This window comes from Geotrypetes seraphini, chromosome 1 (assembly GCF_902459505.1).
Source record: "Geotrypetes seraphini chromosome 1, aGeoSer1.1, whole genome shotgun sequence".
Lineage (NCBI taxonomy): Eukaryota > Metazoa > Chordata > Amphibia > Gymnophiona > Dermophiidae > Geotrypetes > Geotrypetes seraphini.
This window is the reverse complement of record NC_047084.1, coordinates 119,086,996-119,103,510: the sequence shown is the minus strand read 5'-3', so window position 1 is coordinate 119,103,510 and position 16,515 is coordinate 119,086,996. Positions and strand designations below refer to the sequence as shown.

The 16,515-nt window shown below is 42.3% G+C and overlaps 1 protein-coding gene across 2 annotated transcripts in view; it reads right to left on the bottom strand.

Moving 5' to 3' along the window:
• The window catches only part of LOC117356888 (sialic acid-binding Ig-like lectin 15), a 54,249-nt gene extending 38,023 nt beyond the window's left edge, over positions 1-16,226 (bottom strand). For both annotated transcript variants that reach the window (XM_033936759.1, XM_033936779.1), the window contains exon 1: positions 16,105-16,226. In XM_033936759.1, coding sequence (XP_033792650.1) covers positions 16,105-16,165 — 61 coding nt within the window. In that variant the 5' untranslated portion in view covers positions 16,166-16,226. The remainder of the gene's footprint in view (positions 1-16,104) is intronic.
• Between the last annotated feature and the right edge of the window lie 289 nt (positions 16,227-16,515).

The following is a 16,515-nucleotide window of genomic DNA, read 5'->3' as shown; positions in this document are numbered from 1 at the left end:
ACGATAACTGGACATTTCCAGGAAGAGAAATACAAATTACATTAAGGCGTAAGGTCTAAAGCAATTTTGATGAGTGGGTTCTAAAAGGGGGAGAGAGGGGGAAAGGAAGGGATTAGGACGTTTGGGTGAATTTCTTGAATAGTAGGGTCTTGATTTCTTTGCGGAAAGCCTTGAGGTCAGTTGATGCTGTCAGTAGGTTGGTGATGGAGGGGTCCAATTTAGCTGCATGTGTTGCAAGTAAGTTGTCATACATCTTTTTGCGTTTAGTTCCTTTAAAAGGGGGGAAGGAGAAAGGGGATTGGGTTCTCCTCTGTCTGGTTGAGAGGTTCCTGTTTAGACGGTTGTTTAGGTGGGTGGGTGCCGTTCCGTTTTAAGGTTTTGAATAACATACAGTATAGTTTGAATTGGATGCGGGCTTGTATTGGAAGCCAGTGTGAGTCTAGGAAGGCATTGGTGATGTGGTCAAATTTTCCAAGGGAATAGATCATTCTGAGGGCAGTGTTCTGCATGGTCTGTAGTTGTTTTATTAGGTAGGTAGGACAAGAAAGGTAGAGGATATTGCAGTAATCCAATAGACTTAGGACTAGGTATTGAACTATGAGTCTGAATTGTTCTTTTTCAAAGAATTTTCAGATTTTGCGAAGGTTGCGCATGGTGAAGAAAGCTTTTTGTGTGATTTTGTTGATTTGCACCTGAAGAGTGCAACCTCTGTCTACTGTTACTCCAAGGAGTTTGAGAGTGGGTTGTAGGGGATATTTGGTGGTTTTTATTTCTAGCTCAGTTATAGAAGGGGTTTTGTCCTTTTCAAGCAGTAGAAATTTAGTTTTATCTGGGTTGAGCTTGAGTTTATGTTCTGTCATCCATTTTTCCACTGCTTCTAGAGTTTTTTCCAGGATGCCTGATTTGGTGGGGTCTTGTGTGTCAAAGGGGAGGAGTATGGTGATATCGTCTGCATAGCTGAATGAAGTTACGTTGAGTTTGTCTAATAGGGTACCGAGGGAGGAAATGTAAAGATTGAAGAGCATGGGTGACAGTGGGGAACCTTGGGGTACTCTGCAGGGGTTGGTTCAAGGCTCTGATATAAGATCCTTTGTTTTTACTCTGTATGTTCTTGTTTTAAGGAATCCTTGAAACCAGTTGTATACTTCGCCTGAGATCCCTATTGCTTCTAATATCTGAAGAAGTATGGTGTGGTCGACCAGGTCGAATGCGGCAGAGAGGTCGAGTTGAATTATCAGCATCCTTCTTCCTTTGCTAAGGTGCTGTCTGGCTATATCTAGAAGGGAAGCTAGCAGTGTCTCGGTGCTGTGGTTAGATCTGAACCCTGATTGAGTTGGGTGGAATAGGTTGTGGTCTTCAAGGTAGTTGGTGAGGTATTTGGCAACCAGACCTTCTATTAGTTTAACATATAATGGAATTGAGACGATGGGTCTGTAGTTGGAGAGAGTGTCTATTGGTCCTTTGGGATCTTTCAGTATTGGGGTGATTATGATTTCCCCTAGGTCTTGTGGGAATTGGCCTTCCGTGAGAGTTGTTTGTATCCATTGCAAGAGGCAAGCTCTAAATTTGGGGGATGCATTTGTCAGTAGATATGACGGGCAGTTGTTCAGGTCGCATGACGCTCGACTGTATTTTCTGTAGAGTCGGTTCATGTCCAGCCATTGCACCTTTGTAAAGTTGGACCAGTGCCTATCAGCTGCAGTGGCTTCATCTGTTGTAGGGTTTATTATGATCTCGTCTAGGAGGGACGGTGAGTTGTTGAAGGAGGCTCTAATATTGGCGATCTTATTCTTGAAATGGTCCGCTAGTTGGGTGGCCGTTGGAGGGTGGATTCCTTGAGTGGTTAGGAATGGTTGAGTGTCGGTGAGGTTCTTCACAAGTTGGAAGAGTTTCTTTGTGTCTAAGGATTCTGTGCCTATTAGTTTGGAGTAATAAGCTCTTCGTTTTTCCTTAAGTTTGATCTTGTATTGTTTTATTAGGTCTCTCCAAGCTACTTTGGTCTAGTATTTGGCAACTAAAATTCAATGCAAAGAAATGCAAAGTAATGCATCTGGGGACTAATAATTGGAAGGAGCCGAATATGCTGGGAGGTGAGAAGAGGGACCTTGGAGTGACAGTATCCGAAGATCTAAAGGCGAAAAAACAGTGACAAGGTAGTGGCTGCTGCCAGAAGGATGCTGGGCTGTATAAAGAGTGCCGTGACCAGCAGAAGAACGAAGGTGTTGAAACCCCTGTATAGGTCGTTGGTGAGACCCCACTTGGCAAATTGTGTTCAGTTTTGGAGACCGTATCTGGTGAAGGCGAAGTTCTTATGCTTGCGTGAGGTTACAGTAGTGAGATGGGCAATGTTCCAGAACATAAGGTAATCATTGGAGGCAGTGCAGCTTGTGCGCGTGTCCAGTGCTGGAGGAGGTGAGAGCTGAAGGCAGTTGCAGACATGACCACCGGACACTTAAGGCACAAGTTTTCTATAAAGAAACATTCTTTATAATACCAAGGGCCTCAAAATAGTTGGTCCAAAATCTTGTCTCTTGCAGTTGATACTTTGCTAGTTTTTCACTTTCTGCATGTTGCACTTCTTTCAGCTGTGTATAACTGAAATTATCAGAAGCAATTAAGGAAAGATTTATAAACTATTGTTTAGAAATATTTCCTTAATTGTTTCTGATAATTTCAGATTTCAGATAATCCACATTTTGGATTTGTAGGTACTTACCTCATGCAAAGTTGTCATTTCTTTAATAAGACATTAACTATATTTTCTGTAGCCCTCCAAGTACCTACAAATCCAAAATGTGGCCCTGCAAAGGGTTTGAGTTGGAGACCGCTGCCTTAGAGGAAAGGAGGGGCAGGGGGAGGTATGATTCAGACGTTCAAAGACTTTGAAAGGTATTAACGTAAAACAAAATCTTTTCCAGAGAAAGGGACATGGTAAAACCAGGGGACATAATTTGAGGTTGAGGAGTGGTAGATTCAAGAGCAATGTTAGGAAATTCTACTTTACGGAGAGAGAGGGTGGTGGATGCCTGGAATGCGCTCCCGAGAGAGGTGGTGGAGAGGAAAACGGTGACTGAGTTCAAAGAAGCGTGGGATGAACACAGAGGATCTAGAATCAGAAAATAATATTAAATATTGAACTAAGGCCAGTACTGAGCAGACTTGAACGGTCTGTATCTATATATGGCCGTTTGGGGGAGGAAGGGCTGGGGAGGGCTGCAATGGCTTGGAGGGTGTAGATGGGCTGGAGTAGGTTTTATCGGAGATTTCGGAAGGTGGAACCCAAGCACAGTACCGGGTAGAGCTTTGGATTCTTGCCCAGAAATAGCTAAGGAGAAGAAGAAAAAAAAAAAAAAAACCCAACAAATTTTTAGATTGAATCAGATTGGGCAGACTGGATGGACCATTCGGGTCTTTATCTGCCGTTATCTACTATGTTATATTACTAAGTTCCTTCAGCACCCTCGGATGTACACCATCTGGCCCCATCGCTTTGTCTACCTTTATTTTAGCTAATTCCTCATGAACACAACCTTCTGAAAATCGATCAGGGTTTATTACTTCTCCTCCAAGCATAATTCCCCATCTGTCCCTATGGGGGTCACAATCTATCTGATGTACCTGGGCAATGGGGGGATTAAGTGACTTGCCCAGTGTCACAAAGAGCAGTGAGGGTTTGAATCCAGCTTTAACCAGTGCACCACACTTTCCTCGAATCTACAATGGAAATTTCCAGTCCACCTCTAGTAAGTTGAAATTAAGCAACAACAATATCTTTTGGATATCTGCAGTCAGATCTTTGTCAATTTGCTGGGATTGAGTTGAAGTTCTGTAGACAACTACGTAGATAAAAGTTTCCTTATCACTTCTTCCTCTCCCCTGGTCCCTTGCATTTTAGTCACTTGGATATTGACCTTTGCATAGAGAGTTACTCTTCCACCTTTTTGACCATCTTTGTCCTGGTATATTTGCATCCCATCCATGTGATAGCAACAATATCCAGGTTTGCCTCTAACATCAGGCCTTACAGATCATTAATTTTGTTGCTTAGACTGCAAACGTTTGTGGTCATTGCTTTCCAGTTATCTTCCTGTGACAATCTCAATTTTTGTATAGTTTCACTTCCTGTTGCATTGCTGAGAAGTGAGTCGCTAAGATTGCTAGCTTTACTACCATCACATCTTATCTTTTGCTGGGGGGGGGGGGGCCACCATAATTGTCCTGCTTACATATACCACCCCCACCTTCTAGTTTAAATACCTAGGAACACATTGCCTGAATTTCTCAGCAAGGATTATTTTTCCTGCTATAGTAAGATGTAGCCCATCATAAGAACATAAGAGATGCCATACTAGGACAGACCGAAGGTCCATCAAGCCCAGAATCCTGTTTCCAACAGTGGCCAACCCAGGTCCCCAGTATCTAGCTAGATCCCAAGTCATAAAACAGATTTTAGGCTGCTTGTCCTAGGAATAAGCAATAGATTTCTCCAAACCATCTCAATAATGACCTATGGACTTCTCTTTTAAGAAATTATGCAAGCCTTTTTTTTTTTTTTAATTCTTTATTCATTTTCAAATTTACAATATATCCAAACAAATTAACAATAAATATAACACTTAATAATCATCAATGGTACAAATAATATGCTCTTATCTCCCACCCTTTCTTATCATATAATCAATACCTTATACAATAGGTAACAATAAATTTACCCTCCCCTCCCCCCTCACAATCAAACTTGTAAATTTAAGGGGAAAAAAATAAAATAAAATGTCATCTAATCGGTACATACTTTGTAAATGGCTCCCACACATCCTAAATTTCCTGAAAAAACCGCGCTGTATTGCAATAAATCTTTCCATTTTATAAACATGACATAAGGAATTCCACCAGAAATGATAATTTAATCTACTCCAAGCCTTTTTTAAACCCCACTAAGCTAACTTCTTGTCATTTTTGGTGATCTGGAACGCTGAGTTTCCCAGGCCTTCTCTGGCATCCACAGAATAGACCATTTTGCAGAGTGTCTGGTCAGAGATGTTTGCATTTTTGGCCTCCACCACACATTGGGCAGAAGGTTTTATTGTATTGTCTACGTTGACACCCAGATCCTTTTCTAGAGCACTAACCCCCAAGGTGGATCCTAGCATCTGGTAACAGTGATTTGGGTTATTCTTCCCAATGTGCATCACTTTGCATTTGTCCACATTAAATTTCATCTGCCACTTGGACGCCCAGTCTTCCAGTTTCCTAAGTTCTGCCTGCAGTTTTTCACAATCCACATATGTTTTAACAACTTTGAACACTTTAGTGTCATCTGCAAATTTAATCACCTCACTCATCGTTCCAATTTCCAGATCATTTATAAATAAGTTAAATAGTACCAGTCCCAGTACAAACCCCTGCGGCACTCCACTGTTTACTCTCCTCCATTGAGAAAAATGACCATTTAACCCTACCCTCTGTGAACTTTGCCACCTATCCCACTACTTTTTAATTTTTCTTAGGAGCCTCTCATGAGGAACTTTGTCAAAAGCTTTCTAAAAATCTAGATACACTATATCAACTGGCTCACCTTTATCCACATGTTTATTCATACCTTCAAAGATGTCAAGCAAATTTGTGAGGCAAGAGCTCCCTTGGCTGAACCCATGCTGACTCCGTCTCATTAAATCATGTTTGTCTATGTGTTCCTTGTGTTATGGCCAGGTACTAGGGACCTGAAATGGTCACCGTGAGAACAGGCTGCTGGGCTTGATGGCCATTGGTCTGACCCAGGAAGGCTATTCTTATGTTAATTTTATTTTTTATAATTGTTTCCTTCATTTTGCCCGGCACTGAAAGCAGCTGCTCTGAACACGCTGCTTGTGGCCTACTTCATCAGGGCCTTCCTTCTGCCGTGTCACTGATGATGTCACTGATGCCACGGCAGAGGGAAGCCCTGGCTGAGTAGGCCACAAGCATGTTGGTTCACAGCAGTTGCCTCTAAAGGCCCGGCCACTGCTGCTGCTTTAGGAGGCAGGCCCGGAGGTATGTCAGATCTAATCTAATCTAATCTTCAATTTATATACCAGATCATTTCCCTAAGGAACTCGATTTGGTTTACAGTTCATTAAAAAATAGATAACATACTAATAGGCCATATAAAATGGATATTATTAGTTAAGATTAGATAGATGATAAAGGATTAAAGCAGAATATACTTAATTACTGTTCATCAGCTAATAATCTTGGATAACTATTGTGCAAACAACCAAGTTTTTACATTTTTTCAAAACTGCTATAGTTGACCTAACAGTCTTAAAGAATCTGGGAGTCTATTCCAAATTTCCACCAATTTAAATGCCGTAGATTTACTGAGCTTCCCAGAACATTTACAAGATGGAAATCATAATTTATAGATTGTTGGAATCCTTGAGTGGCTGGATCTATTCTTCCATAGAGGAATTTAAAAGCAACACATGCACGCTTGAACTGTGTCCTATGACGCATCGGAAGCCAATGAAGGTTTCTCAACCATGGGGGATACATGATCATACTTTCTCTTTCCAAAAATAAATTTTGCCGCTATATTTTGTATCAACTGAAGTCAATCTAAACTACCCTGTTTAATACCCAAATAAACAGAGTTACAATAGTCCAACTGAGCAAGCGCATGTTCCTGATAGAATAGTGACCTAACTTTTCTTAGCAAACGTAAACTGAAAAAACATTTCTTTGCCAAAGTGTCATTAAAAATAAGAGAAGAATCCAGAATAATACCCAAGACTCTAGAGGTGAAATCAAGCTGTAATGAGATACTTGACTTCAATACAAAATTAACAGGAAGAATTTCTAATCTAGGCCCGATCCAAAGCAATTTGGTTTTTGAGGCATTCAATTTATTCAATTTACCTCCTCTGGAGCTTGGAGATGCAGCTATCTATGCCTGTAACCAGGTCACTGAGATCATGTTTAACTTCCAATAGGATAAAAATATTGTCCGCATAGGTAAATATGGTCTCTACAGACGAAAGCCAAATTTTTTTTTAATGAGGTCATACAGATGTTAAACAGGTGACAAAGAGGTGACAAAGTGGAACCCTGTGAAACCCCACATTTGGGTGTCCAAGAAGATGAGGCCTCACCCTCTAAACATACCTCATAAGAACATTGCAAAAGAAATTTGCTAAACCAGTCCAGGACCAATTGAGTCAGTCCTATGTCTGCCAGCATGTGAATCAAAATATCATGATGGACCACATCAAATGCAGCAGACAGATCAAACTGTAACAACACTGCATACTTGTCCTGCAGCTGTAAATTTTGAATCTTTGCAATTAATATCAAAAGAGTTTCTGTGCTGAAATTAGGGTTGGAGGTGGGGTCAGTTGGGAGGTGCTTCACAGGGGGATGGAGGAAGGGATGGAAAACAGTTGCACATGGAGGAAGAGAGGAAGAATTGTTGGACATGAGGTAAAGGAGAGGAAATGCAACAAAGGAGATGCAACAAAGAGGTAGAAAGGGGGGAGAGGGAGAAATCCTGCATTTGATGGAGGGGAAGGAGACATGCATGGAGAAGAGAGAAAGAAATGTTGGATATAGGGTGGAGAGCAGGGAGAGATGGTGCATGGGGAGAGAGAAAGAAATGTTGCACATGATAATGGAGGGAAGGAATAGAGAGGTATGACTCAGGGCACAAGGTTAAGGAGAGAGAGAAAGAAATGGTAGAAAGTGGGAAAGAAACAGAAATGGAGATGGAAGATGGATGGTGAGCATGGAGAAAGGAGAAAATGTCAAATGGGCAGGAGACCCTGGTGAGTGAGTTGAGAGAAGATAAACAGAATCCAGAGCCTGGGACCATTCAGGCATGTTTTGCCCAAATGCACTTGTTGCACCGATTGAAACCAATGCTCACATCATATGACTTTTGAACTGTTGTTCAGGCCATGGTCTTGTTGCGGCTTGATTACTGCAATGCTCTATACCTTGGAATAACAAAGGCAAGATGCAGAGCACTGCAGGTTATACAAAATGCAGCAGCACCTTTGATAATGGGAGTGTCTAAATATGACCATATTTCACCATATCTCCAAAAACTCCATTGGCTTCCGGTCGCCTTGAGTCCAATATAAAACAGTGATGATTTGCCATCAATTTTTGTATAGAAACATCCCAGAATTACTTAAAAGTAATATCCTCAGCTACACAACAAAAAGATCTCTGCGTTCTGAGAGTTTAGCTTGACTGAAGACATCCGTGAATCCAAGACTTGCTGAGACAGGTCAAAGGTCTTTCTGTTGTGCGGGGCTTAAGTTATGGAACTCCTTAGTGGGTCAGATACGAAACTGATGTGAAAAGGGTAGATCCAGGAAATTACCAAAGACGCAGCTATTGGTTGATGCTTTTTTTTTTAATTATTTCAGCTAAAATTGATGAATTATCTATGAGCTCTTCTTTCCACGTTATGGTATTTCCCTGAGGATTGTATGTATTTCCTTTTTATTATATGATTATTTTATCATGTATTTGTATTTGTTTTTGTTTTTATTTTTATTTATCTATGTGTTGGAGATTATTTTGTCATCATTTTAATATTGTATATGTAAACAATGTAAACCGTTTAGTTTCAAATGGTATATAGATTTTTAAAATAAAATAAATAAATAAAACATGATTTGAATAATGACCAGAGAACAAAAGGTAGAAAAAATAATTTTATTTTCTGTTTTGTGATTACAATATGTCAGATTTGAAATGTTTTTCCTGCCAGGGCTGGTGTTAGACAGTGAATAGGACATAGGACTTAACAAGGAAGCGGAAAAGTCATTTTGTTTACACCACAGCGCTGGCGTGGGATTGGAGAGGTTGTCATATTGTAACATTGTGAATATTAAACTGTAACCCAGTTTGAGCTCTTTGGGGTGCACGGAATATAAAACAAAATAAATATAAATTAGTAAAAATATTTTTTTATATATTGGGGGGGGCAGTTAAAAAATTATCGGCCCTGGGTGTCACATACTCTAGGTATGCCACTGCCTCTGCTTAAGGTGTTTGTTTCCCTTGGCAGTGAAGACTGGTGGGAGCGAATCCACAGGACTTAACGCAGGATCTGGGTCTCCGAAAATGTTAGAGTTATAAGTCAGAATTAAAAATACTTCCCCACAGAGACCTTTTCTGTAATTCAGGAAACTCGCTGAGCAGAGATCCAAAAATAAAACCACAGAACAGAGAGAGGACATAGAATAACCCAAAGCAAGCTACAATTAAGAGGAAGTAAAATTTGCATCAGTGAACGTGGAAATAACTGAAGGGGCCATTGTAGAGAAAGGGGAAGAATCCAGACTGGGAGAGGTGGGGGCTTGCAAGATTGAAATTGAACACACTGAAAGATGTAACAGATGAGAGCTGGCTGTACCCATGACTGAGAAGAAGGGACATAACCACTGCATTCATGGTGAAAAATGTGAGTCCACCAAAAAAAACCCAAACCCTATTGCACTGCCATTTAGGTGGCACCTGCAGCCATAAGGGCTATTGAGGTTGTTGACAGGTGGGTATAGTAGGTTTTAGGGGTGTTTGGGGGGGTCTCACCATGACCTGCAAAGGTGTTGTGGTGAGATGTTTAGGTGGCATCCTTTCTGTGAAGTTAACAGCAATGCCCTGTAAGGTGCCCCACTACTTTGTTGCCATGTCTAGGTGGCCAGTCCATCGCTTTGCTGACCCCTTCCACATCCAAAAGGTCTTGTTCCAGGCATTTGGGACTTGGATGATTTTTTGGACGAGAATGAAGTATAAAAATAGACAACTTGGTGGTCTGGATGATCAAAGAGCTGGACATAGAAGTAGACGATTTTCAGAAAAAAAATTATTTTGGATGTATTCTTCGAGAATGGACTTTAGATACTGCCAATTTTGGGCGACTAGCGCTCTAGGCCTATAACGAACTTAGATGTATTTTTTGATTACGCCCCTCCACACCTTGAAAATGGCACTTTAGGAGTGTATCTTGTTGGGTAAACTGGATGGACCGTACAGGTCTCCATTGTTAGGAAATATGAAGTTTGCGATGTAGAACTGGAACTTCAGGTTTTATGTAGATATTCTGGAAGAGATCAACTCAGCTATGTCACTCGAAGCCCAAATGTTGAAGTTACGACTGTCTTATTTTGGTCACACCATCAGAAGAGGAGAGATCACTGGAGAAGGACATCACGTTTGAGAAGATCGAAGGAATCAGGCGAAGAGGGCGACCTGCAAACAGATGGCTGAACACGTTGAAAACAACAATGGGGATAACCCTGGAGGACCTTTCCGGACTAGCACAAAACTGATTTCTTTATAGATCTGCAAGTCATCAAGTCACTAGGACTCAAACACGAGTTGATGGCACCTAACAACAGCAATTCTGACCAATCCTGTAGAAAATACAGACTACTCCCACAGAGAAGAATTTATTGAATGATGATGTAAATTATTATGTTAGATTTAAAAGCTTGGCCCACTGATGGCGACCCCAAGTATTTCTGTCTAGAGCAGTGGCGTACCTAGCATATGTGACACCCGGGGCCCATCATTTTTTGGCACCCCCCCATCTGTACGAAAAACATGATTTTTAGTAACAAGCCACATGACACACATGAGTACCTAGGAAAAGGCAGCATCTTACATACTGCAGTGAGCAGTACAACATCAATATACCCATTGTAAAACTAAACAAGCCAGACCAGCACAGATCAATCCTACACCATCAATCCTAACAGAAAACCATGTCTTTCGAACACACAGAACACAGAAAACACCTTCGCCTAGTATGGAATATGTCATCACAAACTAACCCCTCCCCCTTTTACAAAACTGTAGTGTGGATTTTAGCCACGGTGGTAACAGCTCTGACGCTCATAGAATTCTGAGCATCAGAGCTGCAACCATCACGGCTGGTGCTAAAAAATGCTCCACAGTTTTGTAAAAGGGGGGATAAAATAGAAATACATAGACATAGGTTAAATTGAACCAGCAAGAAGCTGGACTCTGCTTACAATGCAACACCACAGAAACAGTGACACATGTCTCCTAAAGCAATAAATAAATAGAAAATTTTTGTTCTACATTTGTCTTCTCTAGTTTCTGCTTTCCTCATCTTCTTGTTACTGTCTTCCTTCCATCCACTGTCTCTCTTCTCTTTGCTCTGTTACTGTGCCTCTCCCTTTCTCCCTCCTTCCAAATTGGTCTGGCACCAATCTTCTTCCCTCCGCTGCTCCCATAGTCTGGCATCTCTGTCTTCTTCCCTGCCAGCGTCTTCTCCCAATTCTCTCTTCCCCATTTTCCTGCAGCATCTTCTCCCCACTCTCTGTTCCTCATTTCCCTTCAGCATCTTCTCCCCACTCTCTGTTCCCCATTTCCATTCAGCATCTTCTTCTCACTCTGTCTTCTCCATGTGCTTTCAGCATCCTTCTCCCCCCTCTGTTTTACCCTGCTTTCCTCTCCACCCCACCTTTTCTCCCTTTCTCTCTCTCTGCCCCTTACCTTCGTGGCGCTTTCTCCCCCCCCACCGCTGGCCTGGACAACAGGCCCGGTCCGACAAATCTCCCTGCCCTGTGGCCGGCGATGTCTAAACTGCCTTCTTACAGCAGGCGGAGCGTTGTAGTTGCATATGGCTGCCGTAAAGGTCGTTTCTGATGCAGCTTCAACGCTCTAGCTCAGGGGTGTCCACACTTTTTGGGCTTGCGAGCTACTTTTAAAATGACCAAGTCAAAATGATCTATCAACAATAAAATTTAAAAAAAAACCCACAAAGCACACTGTACACTGAGAAAATGTTAATTATCATTCCTATTCAAGTTTCAAGTTTCAAGTTTATTGTATTTTGATTAAACGCTTAATCCAAATTCTAAGCGATTTACAAATTACTAAAATTACAAATTTGAGGGAAAAATACATTAAAAGACAGACAATACATTAAAAAACAAGATACGTGAGGAAAAATATGGGGAAGAGTTACAATATGTTTAAAGAGTAAGGAACAAATAAGGGAAGCACAAAAGGGGAAAGGGAAAGAATTAAAGCTTCAATGAAGCTTATGAGTAAATAATATACTGTGATAAAAAATTAGATGGTTAATTAGCAAAAACATCGTTAAAGAGAAAACTCTTCAGTTTACCTTTGAATTTTTCTATATTGGATTCTTCCCTTAAATAGATAGGGAGAGAATTCCAAAGTTGGGGAGCTGATACAGAGAAAATTACCTGCCGACGGGTGCTTATGATTTTTAGAGATGGGATTCTGGGGTTTTTTCAAAGAGGTCAAGGCAGATGACTCTATGCACTGTCACCTCAGTAACAACCATGCAAAAATAGACAAATATACCCCCTTCCCTTTTTACTAAACCACAATAACAGTTTTTAGCGCAGGAAGCTGTGCTGAATGCCCAGGGCTGCTCTCGACACTCATAGGCTCCCTGTGCTATGAACCGCTATTGTGGTTTAGTAAAAGGGGGGCCATAGTGCAAAATATAGACAGCAGATATAAATTCAGACACAGTTTGATAACTAAATTTAAAATAAAATCATTTTTTCTACTTTGTTGTCTGGTGATTTCATGAGTCTCTGGTTGCACTTTCTTCTTCTGACTGTGCATCCAATCTTTCTTCCCTTCTTTCAGCCTGTATGCTTTCTCTCCTCCAGACCTCATTCCCTCCCCCAACTTTTTTTTCCTCTCTTCCTGCCCTTTCTTTCTCCCTGCCTCCCTTTATTTTTTCTCTCTTCATGCCCCCTTTCTTTTTCTCTGTTTCCCTTCTTTCCTTCTGTCTCCCTACCTGCCCCCTTTCTTTCTTTCTCCCTGCCCTCCCCCAAGCCATTGCCGCCGCCATTGGGTAACATGCCCCAAAGCCGCTGCCGCCCCAAGCTCTCCTTCCCTGTGTCGGGCCGACCAGCATTCCTCTCCCCGACATCAATTCTGCCGTTGGAGAGGAAGTTCCGCCCAGCTAGGCAGCGATTGTCTGGCCCGAACTGCCACTCCGACGGCAGAATTGACATCGGGGAGAGGCAGGTTGATCGGCCCGGTAGAATTTTCCTGACCTGGCTGGCTGTGCATCCCCCTTAAGGCTGCACCAGGGGTGGACTTCCCCCCCACCTTCCCCTTGGTAGGCCACTGGGCTAGAGATGCCACTCGCCCTATGGAGGACCGTGCATATGCTTGTGGACTGAGGAGGGGAGTGTGGCTTACTCAAGAGACTTTGAGGCATTGCAAAATTAGGCCATTTTGATTGGTTCAGCCTTAACTTTGCAGGTCAGGCAGTCTCAGGAACAAGTCCAGTGCTGCCACCTAACCACGCTCCCTTTGGGCTTCGGCGTCATTCTGAGCCAGGGAGAAAGGCGGCAGTCTGGGAGGCTGCTTAGCAGTGACATTTTTTTAAAATCACCTTTTAATTGGTTTTAAACGCTGCGGCCAATTACCATGGTGGTAATAGCTCCAATACTGATAGAATTCCTATGAGCGTCTGAGCTGTTACAGCTGCAGTCAGCGTGAAAAACCACACTACTGTTTTGTAAAGGGGGGGGGGGGGGGGTAAGGTAGGTGAAAGTAGGATGCCTACCACTGCCTAACTTTCAGTGGCCTGATGAGAATCAGACCCTTAGTGGATTGGATTCATTTTTCTTGATTTATCAGTATTAATACAAGTGAACAAAATGAAACATATGTTTACAAAGTATAGTCTCTTTCATGATATTACAGTTCTGATGACAAATAAATCATCAGAACAATAATGTCTTACTCAAGATCTATAGTGCAGGCTTTTCCATTCATATAGCCTGATGGCATTTCCCTGCGATAGGCTTTTTTATTGGTGGCCACGGAAGTGTTAGCTCTGAGGTTCATAGGAATTCTATAAGCGTTGGAGCACATACCTCCGCGGCTGGCGATAAAAAAGCCTAACGTGGCTTTCTAAAAGGGGAGGGGGGGAGAGCAAACAAGGGAGAACTCAGAAGACCCGTTCAGGAATTTTGAATTTTCCGCCAGCAGCATCTACCAAGAATTGTCAAGGCTCAAAGTGGATAATAAATTGCACCCCAGAGTGCTTAGGGAATTGAGAGCCATTAGCCGCACTCTTCAATCTTTCTCTGAGCATGGAAAAAGTTCCATTAGACTGGAAAACAGCTAACGTCATTCCGCTCCATAAAAAGGGATGCAGGTTAGAGACTGCAAATTACAAACCAGTAAGTCTCACATCAATAGTGTGTAAACTTATGGAAACATTGATTAAACACAAATTAGATACGGTTCTGGATGATGAGAGACTGAGAGATCCCCACCAGCATGGATTTACAAGGGGGAGATCCTGCCAATCCAACCTAATCAGCTTTTTTGACTGGGTAACAAAAAAACTAGATAAGGGAGAGTCCCTAGATGTAGTGTATTTGGACTTCAGTAAGGCTTTTGATAGCGTCCCACACCGTAGACTTTTGAACAAGATGAGTTTGTTGGGGCTAGGAGAAATATTAACTGCATGGGTTAAAGACTGGCTCAGTGGCAGACATCAAAGGGTGGTGGTAAACGGTACTCCCTCTGAAAAGTCGGAAGTGCACAGTGGAATACCGCAGGGCTCGGTCCTAGGTCCAATCCTATTTAATATCTTCATATGAGATCTGTCTCAGGGACTTCGGGGTAAAATTGCATTATTTGCCGATGATGCTAAATTATGCAACATAGTGGGCGGAGGTACCGTGCCCAACACTATGCCACAAGACATACTTTTACTGGAGCACTGGTCTACTATTTGGCAGCTGAATTTTAATGCCAAGAAGTATAAAGTTATGCACCTTGGTAGCAGAAATCCATGCAGAACCTACACTCTGAATGGTTAGACCTTAACTAGAACTGTTGCAGAACGGGACCTGGGAGTAATCATTAGTGAAGATATGAAGACAGCCAATCAAGTGGAGAAAGCCTCATCCAAGGCAAGACAAATTCTGGGTTGCATCCGGAGAAGTTTTGTCAGCCGAAAGCCCGAAGTGGTAATGCCGCTGTACAGGTCGATGGTGAGACCACATCTGGAATACTGTGTGCAATTTTGGAGGCCACATTATCAGAAGGATGTGCTGAGAATAGAATCGGTTCAACGGTCGGCCACCAGGATGGTCTCAGAACTCAAGGATGTCCCATATGAAGAACGTCTAGGTAAGTTGTAGCTATACTCTCTCGAGGAACGCAGAGAGAGGGGTGACATGATAGAGACGTTCAAATACGTTACTGGCCGTATTGAGGTGGAAGAAGACATCTTTTTCCTTACAGGACCTACGGCGACAAGAGGGCATCTGCTAAAAATCAGGGGCGGGAGATTTTATGGTGACACTAGGAAGTACTTCTTCACCGAAAGGGTGGTTGACCATTGGAGTGATCTTCCACTTCAGGTAGTTGAGGCCAATAACGTGACTGACATTAAGAACAAATGGGATCAACATGTGGATCACGTCAAAGAAGAGCTTAGGGGGGAGGGTTATTTGAGTGGGAAGACTTGTTGGGCCGAAGGCCCTTTTCTGCCATCATATTCTATGTTTCTATGTTTCTTAGTAAAAGTTTTCACACCTGTTTTAAAAAACTTCCAGATAAATTTGATTAATCTTAACATGAGAAAGACATGGGGGGAGCTTCTGCTTGCCCTGGATCAGTAGCATGGAATGTTGCTACTCTTTGGGATTCCGAATGGTATAATGCTACTCCTTGGGTTTTGGGACCTGGATTGGCCACCGTGAGAACGGGCAACTGGGCTTGATGGACCATGGGTCTGACCCAGGTCTTACGTTCTTATGCTAATGTAATTTCCAAAGTCTCTTCCTCTGTAAACTGCTCTGAACTGTTTGGGGTATTGCGGCATATAAAAATAGTTATTATTATTATTATTACTATGCCCTCTCAAGTGTCCCTGTCATTTGCATTCTATTAGTCTGCAGTTCTGCGAATTACGTGAGGTTTCATTTTTCACATGCATTAAGCAACCGTATTGCTTTTGACTGCACATTCCTTCTTAACACAAAGCTTATAGCATCAGAGCTCGTGAAAGCATCTGATCGAAGCATAGCAACACATCAGTGAAAACACAGAGCTCGCAGTTTCAGAACCTACCCATGATGAGGAGACACAGGCCGAGCAGGTTGGACATCCCCCTGACCATCCTTTCATTCATCCTCGCAGTGCTGGACAGGACGAGGCAGAGCAGAATCAAGAAGCTGGCTGCACATCTTATCAGGAAGTGGGTTCAATCGGAATGGGAAGTGCAGGGCTGCCTCTGACAGCTCCGTGAAGTGACTCACAAAGCTTCATCTCAGCAAGTCCAGCACAGTCATGGAAAGAGGACATAGATAACAGAAATGCACCATAACCCACCAATAATTTCCACATGGGTGATCCCTGCATCAGGCCAAGATAACCAAATGCACAGCAGGAAAGTGACACAGATAATCTCTATATAATTCTGAGACAAAAGAAATGGTACTATTCGAAAGGGTCCAGAGAAGAGCAACTAAAACGGTTAAG